The 14399-nt window shown below is 49.6% G+C and overlaps 1 protein-coding gene across 12 annotated transcripts in view; it reads left to right on the forward strand.

Moving 5' to 3' along the window:
* Positions 1-14399, forward strand: part of LOC309400524 (epsin-1-like) — a 174452-nt gene that overhangs the window by 90426 nt on the left and 69627 nt on the right. For 10 of the 12 annotated variants that reach the window (XM_081969082.1, XM_081969088.1, XM_081969078.1 and 7 more), the window contains one exon: positions 4590-4729. In XM_081969082.1, coding sequence (XP_081825208.1) covers positions 4590-4729 — 140 coding nt within the window. The remainder of the gene's footprint in view (positions 1-4589; positions 4730-14399) is intronic. The other 2 variants (XM_081969085.1, XM_081969087.1) reach the window with 1 other exon arrangement.

Consider the following 14399-nt stretch of genomic DNA (forward strand, 5'->3'; position numbering starts at 1 on the left):
GGAAGATGGATTCACTTAACAACCGTCTTTCTAACTTAACAATTGTGATAATCCACTTAACAATTGTGGCAAGAAAGTTCATTATAAAGTGGGGTAAAACTCACTTAACGACTTCCTTGCTTAGCAACATAAATTTGAGGCTCAATTGTGGCTGTAAATCAAGGATTACCTGTAATTTCAGGAGAGGAAACACATATAAAAACCTAAACGAGTTCCAGCTTTTCTGTTCTGTTACATCTTTCCCTATTTTTTATTACAATAAAATAATTGTAGAGGCCATTGGGTTTCTGTGTATAAGTTAGAGTTAATTGGTGGACATTTTCATGCTGTTGATCAGCACTGTGTCTGAAATAGTGCTTTAAAATGCAATAAAGAGCAGTTTAGAAATAATCACCTCATTTCCTTTTGAAGGAACCCATCTGGGAGACATGGCAACTCTGTTCTCAATGTGTCATGTACATTTTGTCAAATCACATCACCTGGTTTAAGAACACTCAATTTTTGCTTGACAAAATCATTTTCATCAGGTAAATAATCTTCTGACTACATATAATTTGAAAGTTTGATTCTCTTATTCATCTCCTGAGCACTTCATGATTGGATTATCGCAGTGTGCTCTTGTCTGTCAAGGCACTCACATGAACAAAAATACTTTATTGGCCTTTTCCATGGGGGCCGTTCAGCAAATCCATTCATTTGACTTGGCATTGTTTGCCCAAACCAGCAAAAAAACATTGCAAACTATAGTCACATGACTCTGGGATGCCACATCCAATCGTAAAGCTGACCTGCCTGACATGTAGTCATGTGACTGCAGAGGGAGGTGGCGATGTTTTATGGCTGGGGAAGTTTTATGGGCTGTAAAGCATCTGTTCTATGACCGTTGTAACTTTGAATAGTTGTAAAATGAGGACTACCTGTACATGGGACTGCCCATGATGGCCATCTGGAACCTTCCTACACCAGTTGGTTTCCAAGTGCAATTCAAGGTATTGGGTACTGCCTATAAAGCCCTGTTATCTCACAGGGCCTAGATATCTGAATGACTGCTTGTTTCCAATTGTTTCTGCCCACAAAACAAATTCTGACAGAGTGGGTATGCTCCAGGTCCCTTCCATTAAATATTGCCTTGTTGTGAGACTAAGAAAATATGCCTTCTCTTCTTCTGGAACAGCATCCCGCCAGAGATAAGGATGGCGTTCTCTCTCCCAGGGTTCCAGAAAGCTCCAAAAATCTGGCTTTGGTCAAGGGGTGGGTTTCAAAAATTTTTACTACCTATTCTGTGGGGTTGGGCTATTCTGTGGGCGTGGCTTGGCGGTCATGTGTCTGGGTTGGCATGGCCAACTTGATGTTACTCACCAGGAGATGTCATGGATTGGGTAAAATGTGGTGAAACTCACTTAACAACGCTCTTGCTTAGCAACCAAAATTTTGGCCTCAATTGTAGTCATAAGTCAAGGACTATCTCTGCCTTCCTCTGCATGGCAGCCTTGTCCTAGTAAACTCTTTCTCCTTTCTGGCAATTTTCCTCTCTGTTAGAGGCACCAAAATAATCCAGACAATGTAAGGTTTCCTGCTGCAGCAGGGGGTTGGACTAGATGACCTCTGTGTAGCCTTCTAGCCCTAAATTGCTGTGCTGTTTTGCTTGCTTGCTTGCTTGCTTGCTTTCTCCCTTTCTTTCTCCCTTCCCTCTGTGGGAGGGAATACCCCCCCAATAAAATTTTACTCCCAGAACACCATGTGACCCGTTGGGCGTGGTCAACTTGTAAAATATGGTGAAACTCACTTAACAATGCTCTTGCTTAGCAACCAAAATTTTGGGCTCAATTGTGGTAATAAGTTCTCTTTCTTTTTCTTTCTTTCTTTCTTTCCTTGTTTCTTGTGTCTCTCTCTCCTACTTTCTTTCCTTCTTTTTCTTTCCTTCTTTCTCTTTCTTTCTCTTTCTCTTTCTATCTTTGTCTTTTTTCTCTCTCCCTTCCTTCCTTCCTTTTTCTTTCTCTCTTACTCTTTCTCTCACACACACACACACACACATCCCTTCCAGTAAATATTCGTAGATATATTCTATGAACTAAAACCGACACCCAACAAATCCCATGATCACGGCCATCCGTGTCCTACAAACCAACTCACAGAGCCCCCAATTCAGCCTCTTCCCACTCTGGGGGTTAACCAAATATGGTTAGTCCTCCTGTTATCTCCTGGCCGTGGTTCCCGCCTTTTTAGCAGAGCAGCAGAGAGGGCTAATTTCAAACAGTTTTTTTTCCTTTTGCTGGAGCCCGATTTCTCTGCCCCTCAGCGGGTTACCTGGTGGGTGTCCGAAGGTGTTGAGCATGCCACAGAAGGCACACACAAGCAGGCACGGCTGTTCCCGGTGTTGTGGCCAGTGAGTGAGACTCTTCAGTCCAATTTCACCGGACTTGCCTTTGATGGCGCGCAAGCAAGTGCGGTCACTTTTTAATAGATTTTGACAGCTTGGCTGCATGGAGAGGCTCTAGCAACTGGTGGGTGGTGCGCACGAGTTGCCGCGCCTGCTTCCAGGCTGACAGACTTTGCCAGTTTGCGGGAGGCACGCGCGAGCAGGCGTGGCCGTTCCCAGCCTCAGTGGCAGCTCCGGTTCACGAATCGTCCTGCCTGTCAGAGCGCTGGCAATGGCAGCTTCCCAGCCACCAGCCAGTTTTATTGTGCCAGAGCCGCATGGGGAGGTTAGGGAAGATACTAATCTCCCCTCTGTCAGTGGCAGCAGAGGTGGCTCATTTTACCCACAAGTCTCTTTGGAGTTGAGCCTAGGAAATTAGTGCTCAACCCAGGAGAGCGGCTCCCATCCCGCCCTCCCCTGGTCACCCACCAGGAACACAGCGCACAGGATCCATGCAGGGCAACGGAAAGGACTTTGCGCTAGGCCGCCTCTTCCCTGTGGGTGGCTGGAATTTCCATTGGGCGATTCTATGCTCATATGACTGCCTCCGCGTGGACGCGCCCGGCAGCAGTGGTGTTGGCGGCAGTGGGGGGAAAGCTTGCCTTGGCTCTCTGCCATCCCGGAACTGTGCCGTGCTGGGGAGTTCTCTTGCGTGGACACGCCTGACAGCAGCAGCTGCAGCAGCGGTGGCAGAGCACACCCTGCCTTCGGAGTCTGTTCCCCCAGCCAAATCAACTGCGGCGGCACCAACTGACGATGGGATATTCTTTCTTTAGCCGGCGGGAGAAGGAAGAAAGTGCTCCAGGAGGGCAGGCACCAGGCAGATGTCCCAGGGCTGCTGCACATGTGCACTGCCTGCTCTCCTGGAGTACTTTCTTCCTTCCCCCGTTGCCCATTGTTGCCACCATGGTTGATTCGGCTGGGGGAATGGGCCCCCGAAGGCAGAGTGTGCTCTGCCACTGCTGTTGCCGCTGCTGCTGTCAGGCCCGTCCATGCAGAACTCCCCAGTGTGGCACAGTTCCGGGACCGCGGGATATTCTTTCTTTCGCTGGTACAGGGGTGTGGCCAGACCACCATCACATCTGGTCCGGTCCGCCAGATTTTCACTACCTCTTCTGGCATACTGTACCGTACCAGGAGGAACCCACCTCTGAACAGGCTGGCTGACATAGATAGATAATCCAGAAAATATTACTGTTCATAGTAAGCTTGATGGCTGAACAAAAATGATTGGACCATGTGACTGACTGATTGGGGTTGTGGGAAAACTTTCTCTTTTAATTAGGTGAAAACTGCGGGAAACTTCAGAGTTGGTTTTCACCAGATTTGTGCCAATATGATATCTCCAATAAAGCTATTCTTTGAGGAATTCATCTGCCTCGGAGTTTTGCTTGCTATGGGACTATTACTTGGAACCCTGACATTCAGTATATTGCCCCCAACAATCTGGGTCCTCATTTTACCAACCTTGGAAGGATGGAAGACTGAGTCAACCTTGAGCCGGTCAGGATTGAACCCCTGGCAGTGGGCAGAATTAGTCTGCAATACTACATTCTAGAGGGACGTGGTAGCTCAGTGGCTAAGACGCTGAGCTTGTTGATCAGAAAGGTGTGCAGTTTGGTGGTTCAAATTCCTTGCGTCACGTAACGGAGTGAGCTCCCGTTACTTGTCCCAGCTTCTGCCAACCTAGCAGTTCGAAAGCATGTAAAAATGCAAGTAGAAAAATAGGAACCACCTTTGGTGGGAAGGTAACAGTGTTCCGTGTGCCTTCTGCATCTAGTCATGCTGGCCACATGACCACGGAGACGTCTTCGGACAGCACTGGCTCTTTGGCTTTGAAACGGAGATGAGCACCGCCCCCTAGAGTTGGGAATGACTAGCACATATGTGCGAGGGGAACCTTTACATTCTAACCACTGTGCCACCATGGCTGTACATCAGTGTACATAGATTTGCCATAAAATTGATCAGGTTCTGTGATAAAGGCAATCACAAATAAGGTTGGAGTGAGAGGCTGTGTATTATTTGCAGTTGTTCGGGAGAAATATCTATCATCTGTCATCTCCTTACTGTCTACGTGGAAACATACAGATTGCTTTGGTCCTTCAACTGAGGTTGGAAAGATCTTCATTCTGGACCAACTATCTTCTGTCCTGTTCTGCTTTTTCAGCTTCTTCTGCTTCATTGTCTTTGGCAAATGCCCCAGTAGAAGCAGAGCAAGCATGGCCCCAGAGCAGTGGGGAAGAAGAGCTGCAGCTACAGTTGGCACTGGCCATGAGTAAAGAGGAAGCGGAGCAGGTAAGCACCAAGGTAAATCTGTCACTGGAGGCTCTTTGGATGCACGGAGTTGGGGCAAAGAATGGGCAAATGATCATTGTCTGATGGGATATAAAATACTGTATATTTCAAGGGAGGGGCTGTTATTTGGTGTGCAAGTTCTTTGAATCTATTGAAGCTTAAGAACTGTCATGTAGAAGAATATAAAACTTTATTAGATCAGGAGTACTATTTTGATTTGGGACCATTCTCCTATTTCTTTGTAGGAAAAACATCTCCAGAAGTTTCCTCTCCCCACCTCAACGTCTAGCTGGTTGAAAAACTGAGCAGCTGCTACAACTGTAGACTTGTATAGGTTATTCTAGCTCAATATTCTCAACTTCATCACATTTAAGATCTGTGGATTTCCTCTCCCAGAATTCTACAGCCAGAATGTTGGCTGGGGAATTCTGGGAGTTGAAGACCACACACTTAAAGTTGCTGAGCTTGAGGAACACGGCTATAGGCCATGAAGAGAATCAGAAATAGAGTCTGCAGGCTTTTGAATTTTGTTCCCTTAATTATATTCCACACTTGGGAGTGATGTAGTGGACTTTGCATTAAATCTAATCCCAAAGCATAGCCTGATCCCACTTCCTTTTGTACTTTTCTGATTGTAATTGTAACCCCACTTGAGTAACATCAGAAGCTCTAAGAGGGCTCCCCTTCTGTAGGGATGGCTGGGCAAGCTAAGATAGCAGCCAATGATTCCTCTCAGGCTCTGTGCAGAGACGTCATAGCCTCTTAAAGTCTGGTACCTGAAGGATTGCCTTTCCTAACCTCTCTGTTTAGGCAGGAGTCCCCAATCCCTGCACTGTGGCCTGGTACTGGGCTGCAGCTTGTTTGGAACCGTGCCATGCAAGCAGCAGGGGAGCGCGTGTGTGCAGCTCCATTTGCACAAGGGCCTGCTGCTGGCACAAATGGAACTTCACACAAGCAAATGGAGCTGTGCGTGCAAGCATGCTTGCCTGCCACTCACACGGAATCATTTCCTGTCCCTCCCCCCCCACCCCCCAGTCTGCAAAACTGGAAAGGTTGGGGACCACTGTGCTTAGGCACCAGAGATCATTTTCAAAGTTTCCCCCCAACATTTCTCTGCATCCCCCCATCTTTGACGAGAAAAAAGTTTTATGAATGGTAAACCCCAGTTACTCAATGACTCACCACCTTTTGATGGTTGTTCAGTGCCAAAGAAAAGCACACTAGTCTTCTGGTTACAACAGTAATGGGGATCTAAATTTCTGTCACTAAGTGAACAGACATAAAGTACAACATCATGTGACCTCATCGTTCAGCAATGGGAATCCCAACAGTTCCCATGGTTAATAGAATCCCAAAGGTTGTTCGACAAGGATCCACCCCAATCCAAGGCATTCCTGGCTTGGTCCCTCCCTGCCCCAAGCCTCAATAACCGAAGGGACTGCCTCCTCTGCCTTCTTTTTGGCTCCTTCACCACCACCACCACCCTGGTCTCTGCAGTTTTTGGCCACCCTGTAGTCCACCACCTGGGAAGAAAGCCAGCTGTGATTTGGACAAGGCTGCATGTGGCCTTGGGAAGAAAGCTTAGAGCGGCCAGTAGCTACATCATGAAGGACCAGGCCAGATGCGCCTTGTCAACAGTGGGTAGAAGAAGATGGGGAAGGCCAGCTGGGAGCAGCAGAGCTGGCAGGATGAGAGGAATGCAGGCTGGCAGGGAAAATGGAGCCCAGGGCCAGCAGAGCCCAGAGTAGCAGGATGAGCAGAGCTGGTGGAGGGCAGGGAGGCCAAAAGGGCAGAGAGGGAGGCAACAGAATAGGTAGGGAGGAGTTGAAAAACACTCCTCCAGTTATTTATTGTGGGTGGTCTGCAAAGCCCCTGAATTTTGATCACATAACAACAGCAGGGGCACTGGAATGTCCATAACTTTGGGGACTGGGCAGTAACATTCAGTCATTGCTGCCGTAATTTCAAACAGTTGCTGATCTTCAACTTTGTTTCCACTGTATTATGCTGCTGTTTTATCAGCAATTATTAATTATTAATTACTTTCAATTCTGTGCATTTGTTGTCCTATTTTTTAATTCAAAAATTAAGCTTAAAAATATGATCGTGAGAAAGTCCCTGGCTTTAATAGCTTAAAGCAGTGATGGCGAACCTTTTAGACACCAAGTTCCCAAACTGTGCGCATGTGCATGACCAAACTGAAAGGTGTGCACGCATGCACAGCAGACACCCGAAGACCAGCTGGTCGGCGCGAGGCAGGGCATTCCAACACCAGCAGCGCAGCAAGAGGTAAGACCTTTTTCTTTCATGAGCTTCTGTTTCGTCGTTTGCAGGGAAACAGAAGCTCACGAAAGAAACGCCACAGAGATCTGACCTGGGGCGACAGCATGCGTGCCAGCAGAGAGGACTCTGTGGGCCACCTCTGGCACACGTGCCATAGGTTCACCATCACAGGCTTAAAGGTTTTTAAAAGGTTACTTGTAAATTAATTTTATTTTGTTTTATGAAGGCTATTTTAATCAGCTTGGATTCAGTTTGAATAATCAAATCAATTTTATGCATTGAATTTTCAAATCAGATTAATTTGGAAAAGTGATTTGAAATTGCCTTCAAATGATCAAATGATTTGAGTTGAAGCTGTCACATCTTGACGCTGAAGGACCTTAAAGAGGGCTTGTGTGTAAGTGGCCAGTGCCCTATTGAATGATAACTGGACCAAAAAGAACAGTGCTAACAGACATGGTTCCAAATAAAAACAGCAATAGAAGTGTGTGTGTCACTAATTAGTCAAAAAGAACTAAAATCATAAGGCTTTAGTGAGCCTTTTTCAACCAGGGTTCTGACAGATGTTTTGGTTTAAAAGTTCATCATCTCGGAACATTGATCATGTGGCCTTGGGCTGATAGTTGTGGTAGATTGCAATGTCCAGAGGGAATCAGATTTGAGGAAGAAATCTTTTTGAAAGAGGCTGCTTTATTAGGGCAGCTTTCCCTCATCTGATGTCTTCCAGATGTGTTGGACTGTAGTTCTCATGTTATGGCTTAGTCTTATGTGCAGAACAGACCAGTGTGGGTGCTTCCTGGGTTTTCCACCCAGAACTCTGATTTAATTTTGGATGATATTTGGAACGCTGACACAATGTACACTTGAGGCTGTTGAAAGTCATGAATCTGGTTTAACAATTATGCCTGCGGGATAGAGTGAATTGTGGAAGGAGGTTGATATTGTCAGTTCCTTCAGCTGTTGCTCCTCTTAAGAGTATGATCCCTGTTTAAAATGTCTTGACTGGAGCCCTTAGAGTGCCAGATAAGGGAGCTGGATTTTGATAGGGATTGTTTTGAGCATAACTGAGCTTTGAAGTAAGTATTGTGTAATGTCAAGATAAGGGGTGAATTGCTATCCACAAATCTTCATATGCCACTGGAAGTAAAATCAGTCATGATACTCTTCTGGACCATCTTCAAGTGGTGGGATGGGCAGTATGGTGGTGTTCTGTCTTTCCTTTTTCCTCCAGAGCTGGTTCCAGTTTATGTGGATAGGAGAGGAGACACCCAGCCTACGGCTCCCGCTACATGGGGTTCCATGCTTTCTCCTCTCCTCTCCTCTTTAATATCTGCATGAACCCTCTGGGTGAGATCATCCCTTTATTTGGGATGAGGTGTATCATAAGTGTACAGACGATACCCAGCTATATATCTCCACCCTGGGCCATCTGAGCGATGCTGTGGAGGTCTTATTGATGTCAGGAGGCTGTGGGAGACTTGATGGAGAGCAAGAGTGTCAGGTTCCGAAGGGTTAATGAAAACAGCCAAACACAGAAACGGTTTGTAAATGCAGTTTGTATTCTTCCTCCAGCACGAACTGACCAACAAAGCACTAAGGCAATGAATAAATTGTCAGAGCTGCCACCCTGTGCTTCCCACCACCTCTTATAGTTATTTGGTAATTAGGATAAACTGCACCCCACGCGTGCGCACACCCATCCCCTCGTGACCCAGAATGAAAAACACCCAGCAATTAATCATGGTTTGTTTTCAGTCAGTTATCAATAGCTTTTTAAAAAAAATAATTTATTTTTAGTTTTCAAGACAAACACAACACACCCTTCTTTACATACTGTAGAAAGTGTATCAGTTGGTTACAAAAAAGCTTACATGCATCTCTTCCACAGTCAACAAACATACTTCATATTAACTCAAGTATTTTAACTCAGATATTTATACATGTTACCATCATCATACCTCCATTTTCATTTGACTATAATTGTTTAAACGTCCTTCATCATAGAATATACCAAGATTTAATACATAACCACATACTAGCATTTCATTTACTATTTCTAAAATCCTCCAATAACACTGAATCTTTATATCCTATTCTAGCTAAACATCCATAATATTCAATAACAAAATTTTCTAATCCTTCTTTCGAAATCATTATTTGCAATTTACATCCAATTTCCTTATGTTGTACCTATATCTATATATATACGTTATTATCATTATCCCTCCTTTATTTAACTATATCCTGTATCATAACATTTTCCCCCTAATATTGAAAACTTAACTATATCTAACTGTTGTGGCCCAGCAGGAGCCGTTGGAGTTGCCACCAGACTCCGACAGCGAGGGTCCCTCTGAGTCGGCTCAAGAGGAGGTGGGGGACCCTGGACAGGGTTCCGACGCTGAGCAGGGCGCAGAGAGGCTGGTTGGCCACCAGGGGGCGCCTGAGGCATGGAGCAGTGGTGAAAGCCAAAGGAAGGGGGCTCCTGATGTCATGCCTTGGAGCAGTGGGGAGGAGTCACAGGACAGTGAGTCAGACATCAGCAGTGAGCTATTAGATGCTCGTTACCAACGTGCTACCCGGTGTAAGGAGCAATTGAGCAATTACAGGAGATAATGGCTCTCAGCTGCTGATCATTAGACTCCTCTCCAGACTATAAAGGGACTGCTTGTGGACACACCCTTTGCAGGAATCAACTGATCATTGGAGTTGGAGAAGCTCAGATCTGTGTCGTACTTTGGCAGGCTGGATTGCTGCTAAAGGTTTTACCTGGATTGCTGTCAATCTGTTCCCTGGACCTTGGCAGGCAGGAGTGCTGCTAAGGTGATTATCTGGAGCTTGGTAGCTGGATTGCTGCCCAGAGTGCTATCTTGACCTTGGCAGGCTGGATTGCTGCCAAGGTGGAACCTGTATGTCAATAAACATCTTTGAAGAGACTTTGTGTCGGAGTGTCTTGGTATACAAGAGGAGGGGGTCAGAACAGATTGATTCCTGCCCCAAACAAAACTCCATTAAGTTGCAATGGAGCACCTACAGGCTGAGAAGGCCCAGTTGGCTCAACTGATTGCTTTGCTGGCTGGTCAGGTCTCTCAGCTCCAGGGGCTTGCAAACGCCCCCCCCCCCCAGCCAAGGAGGAAATGTCCAGTGGCTACACCAGACAAGTTTGATGGCAAACAAGCTATGTTTGCAGCGTTCTTGGGCCAATGCCAGCTGTTTATCAGCTTGAGAGCGGAGGACTTTCCCACCGACCGGACGAAGGTGGGATTTATCATCAGCTTGCTCTCAGGCACAGCAGCGAGGTGGGCCACTCCATTGCTCTCTCAACCAAGCCCCCTGCTGGATGATTTTCAGGGTTTTTGTAACCATCTCCGGCTGATGTTTGAAGATCCCATTAAGGGGGAGACAGCCACCAGACTCCTGAAAGAATTGCACCAAGGGCGTGGTTCTTTGCAGGATTATGTCAGCGAATTCCGGCTGCTTAGTCAGGACTCTGCTTGGAATGAGCCAGCCCTTATGGACACTTTCCAGGACGGCCTATCAGATGGCCTGCAGGACGAGCTTGTGAGGGTGGACAGGCCTCCAACGTTCGACCCGTTGGTTCATTTGTGCCTCCGGATAGACGCCCTGCTGCAGAGGCGGAGGCCTCGCCGCGTGTCCCAGGAGACCAGTAGGGTGCCGGTCCCTCACGAGACTGCAGTTGCACGGGAGGAGCCCATGGAGTTGGGTGCCGCCAAACCCCGCTTGTTACGCATGGAGATGGATAGACGGCGTGCAGGGGGGTTGTGTTTCTACTGTGGGGATTTTGGACACTTGGCTTTGGTTTGCCCCAAAAAGGGTAGGGGGGCTGTGCGGACTGCGGCCTCCCCTAAGCAACGTCTCGGGAAATGGGCGGGGCCCAATCTTAGGGAGACTTCGGGTCGGGCACAGGCCGGAACAGAGGTGGAGGGGCCTCCACGGCATATGATTTTAGCAGCGCACATTCTCTTGTCGGGTGGTCCGCAGGGAATTCCAGCCCATGCCTTGGTCGATTCCGGGGCTACCACGAACTTTATGGATGGGGCGTTTGCTACAAAATACAACATCCCTCTGTGCCCGGTGGACCCTCCGATGCGAGTGGAGACCATTGACGGTCGGGTGCTTCTGTCTGGGCCCATCAAGAACGCCACACAGCCTTTGTGCCTGATCCTCGGGGAGCAAGAAGAGGCCAACCAATTTTACGTGGCTTCGGGTCTGCATTTCCCCGTGGTGTTGGGTTTGGCTTGGCTGCGGGCGCACGACCCCCAGATCTACTGGTTGCAGAACCGCATCTCGTTCCCGTCCTTGCAATGCGTCGACCACACCCGTCATGTTTGCGCGGCTCAGGTGCCCAGTTCGGACGAGGTGACAGTGCCGCCGGGTTTAGCGGAGTTCGCGGACGTGTTTAGCGAACAGGAGGCGGACCAACTGCCACCGCACCGGCCTTACGACTGTCCCATTGACCTGGTACCTGATGCGAAACTCCCGACGGGCCGCCTATACTCCATGTCTGAACCGGAGTTGGCCGTATTGCGGGACTTCATTGACAAGAACCTTGCCCGGGGTTTTATCCGGCCTTCGTCTTCGCCCTTGTCTGCCCCGGTTTTGTTCGTCAAAAAGAAGACCGGGGATCTAAGACTTTGTTGCGATTACCGGCGCTTGAACGCCATCACGATCCGTAATCGCTACCCGTTGCCTCTGATTCCCGAGTTGTTGGAGCGGCTCCGGGAGGCCGCAGTGTTTACAAAACTGGACTTACGTGGGGCTTACAATCTGGTCCGAGTCAGGGCGGGGGACGAATGGAAGACAGCCTTTGGCACCCGATACGGACATTTCGATTATACGGTCATGCCGTTCGGGTTGACCAATGCCCCAGCTGTCTTCCAACATTTTATGAATGATATCTTTCGGGACCTTTTGGATCAGTTTGTCGTCATCTACCTGGACGACATCTTGATCTACTCTACGTCTCGGAAGGATCATCAACAGCACTTGCGTCACGTCTTGCAGCGCCTTAGAGAGCATCGCTTATTTGCCAAGCTGGAGAAGTGTCAGTTCTGGCAGACCACCATCGAGTTCCTGGGGCACCGTATATCCCCTGAAGGAATTGCGATGGAGCCAGGCAAGGTGGAGGCGTTACAAAGTTGGCAATCTCCTCGACGGATGAAAGATGTTCAGAGACTCCTCGGGTTTGCCAACTACTACCGGTCCTTCATCCCCGGCTTTGCTTTCTTGACCGCGCCCCTCACTCGGCTCCTGCAAAAGAAAGTGCCGTTTCACTGGGGGTCCACGGAACAACAAGCGTTCGTGGCCTTGAAGCGCGCTTTTACGAGGGAGCCGATCCTGAAGCACCCTGATCCCTATCGCCCCTTTGTAGTCGAGGCGGATGCGTCTGACATTGCGGTGGGGGCGGTGTTATTGCAGGCTCACGCCCCTGATGGCACCCTTTTCCCTTGCGCCTATTACTCTCGGAAACTCAATCCTTCCGAGCGTAATTATACCATCTGGGAGAAGGAGTTGCTGGCTATCAAGGCGGCGTTCGAAGCCTGGCGACATCACCTGGAGGGGGCCAGGCATCAGGTCGAAGTCCGGACAGACCATCGGAATTTGGAGTTTTTGACAACAGCGCGGAAGCTGAATCAACGCCAGATCCGGTGGTCTCTGTTTTTTGCCCGGTTTCATTTCAAGGTCACGTATATCCCCAGTGCCTTGAACCAGAGGGCAGATGCCCTGTCTAGAAAGCCAGAGTATTCAGACCCTGCTGATTCACTTCCCCCCCGGACGGTCCTACCCGTCGAGTCCTTCGCTGCAATCCAGCTACCTGTGGATTTACGGTCGTTGATACAGAATGTGCAGCGAAACGATGAGTGGGTGGAACAACGGCGGGCAGAGGTAGGGCCGACATCCCCGTGGACCTTTGACGAGGACCTTTTGAGGTATCGGGATCGGCTCTACGTGCCTGCAGGACCGCTCCGTGGATTGGTTCTCTCCCAGTGTCATGACACTCCGGCAGCGGGACATTTTGGCCTGTTCAAAACCTTGCACCTGGTTTCCCGTACGTTTTGGTGGCCTCGCCTGCGACACGACGTGCAGACGTACGTCACGTCATGTGTGCAGTGTCGACAGGCCAAATCAGCGACGGGAGCTCCTCCAGGCTTGCTACAGCCATTGCCGACCCCGGACAGACCCTGGGGAGCTGTGTCCATGGACTTCTTGACGGAACTGCCTCCGTCGTCCGGTTTCACTACGGTCCTTGTGGTGGTGGACATGCTCACCAAGATGGCGCATTTCATCCCCTGCCGGAGATTGCCGACAGCCCGCGCCACCGCCCGCATGTTCATCCAGCACGTGTTCCGGCTGCACGGCCTACCTGACCGGGTCGTCTCCGATCGTGGTACACAATTCACGGCCCAGTTCTGGAAAGGGCTGATGGCCGCTCTTGACGTTAAAGTTTGTTTGTCCTCGGCGCACCATCCCGAAACCGATGGGGGGACGGAGAAGGTGATTGGGATTCTGGAACAATATCTGCGCTGCTTCGTGAACCAGCAGCAGAACAACTGGGCGGAGTACCTCGCCGTGGCGGAGTTTGCGCTCAACAACTCGCAGCACTCCTCCACACGGACGACGCCTTTCATGGCGAACGTCGGGTACCACCCTAGTTTTTTCCCTCTCACCCCCGTGGACTCTCCGGTCCCAGCAGCGCAGGATTTCCTCTCTGAGCTTCAGGCGGTTCACCAGATGGTGCGCCGCTATTTGAATCAGGCGAAGGAGGATTACAAGCGAGTAACGGACAGGTCTCGCCGTGCGGTGCCGGAATTGGCTGTGGGTAATCGCGTGTGGTTGTCCACCCGGCATCTTCCGTCCCACCGGCCTACGAGGAAGTTGGACCACCAGTATCTGGGGCCGTTCCCTGTGGAGGCCGTTATCAATCCGGTCTATCGCCTGACCCTCCTGCGCTCGATGCGAGTACACCCGGTGTTCCATCGCTCGCTCCTGATCCCTGAGCGGTCGGATTGTCCTCTCCGACGTCCCTCCTCGCCCCTGCCGTCGTCGCAAGGGGTGCACGCACAGCCATCGCACAAAGTGACCCGGATCCGTGACTCGAGATGGCTCCAGGGTCGCTTCCAGTATTTGGTCGACTGGGCGGACGAGGACTCGGACGGGGGGGACCTGGACCGATGCGACGGCTGTGCATGCTCCAGCTTTGGTGCGGGCCTATCATGTACAATTTCCCTCACGACCGCATCCCGAGCGTCAGACCCGGGGGAAGGGCCCTGCTGTGAGGGATAGTGTTGTGGCCCAGCAGGAGCCGTTGGAGTTGCCAGCAGACTCCGACAGCGAGGTGTCCTCTGAGTCGGCTCAAGAGGAGGTGGGGGACCCTGGA

This window comes from Natrix helvetica (assembly GCF_964273705.1).
Source record: "Natrix helvetica genome assembly, chromosome: W".
Lineage (NCBI taxonomy): Eukaryota > Metazoa > Chordata > Lepidosauria > Squamata > Natricidae > Natrix > Natrix helvetica.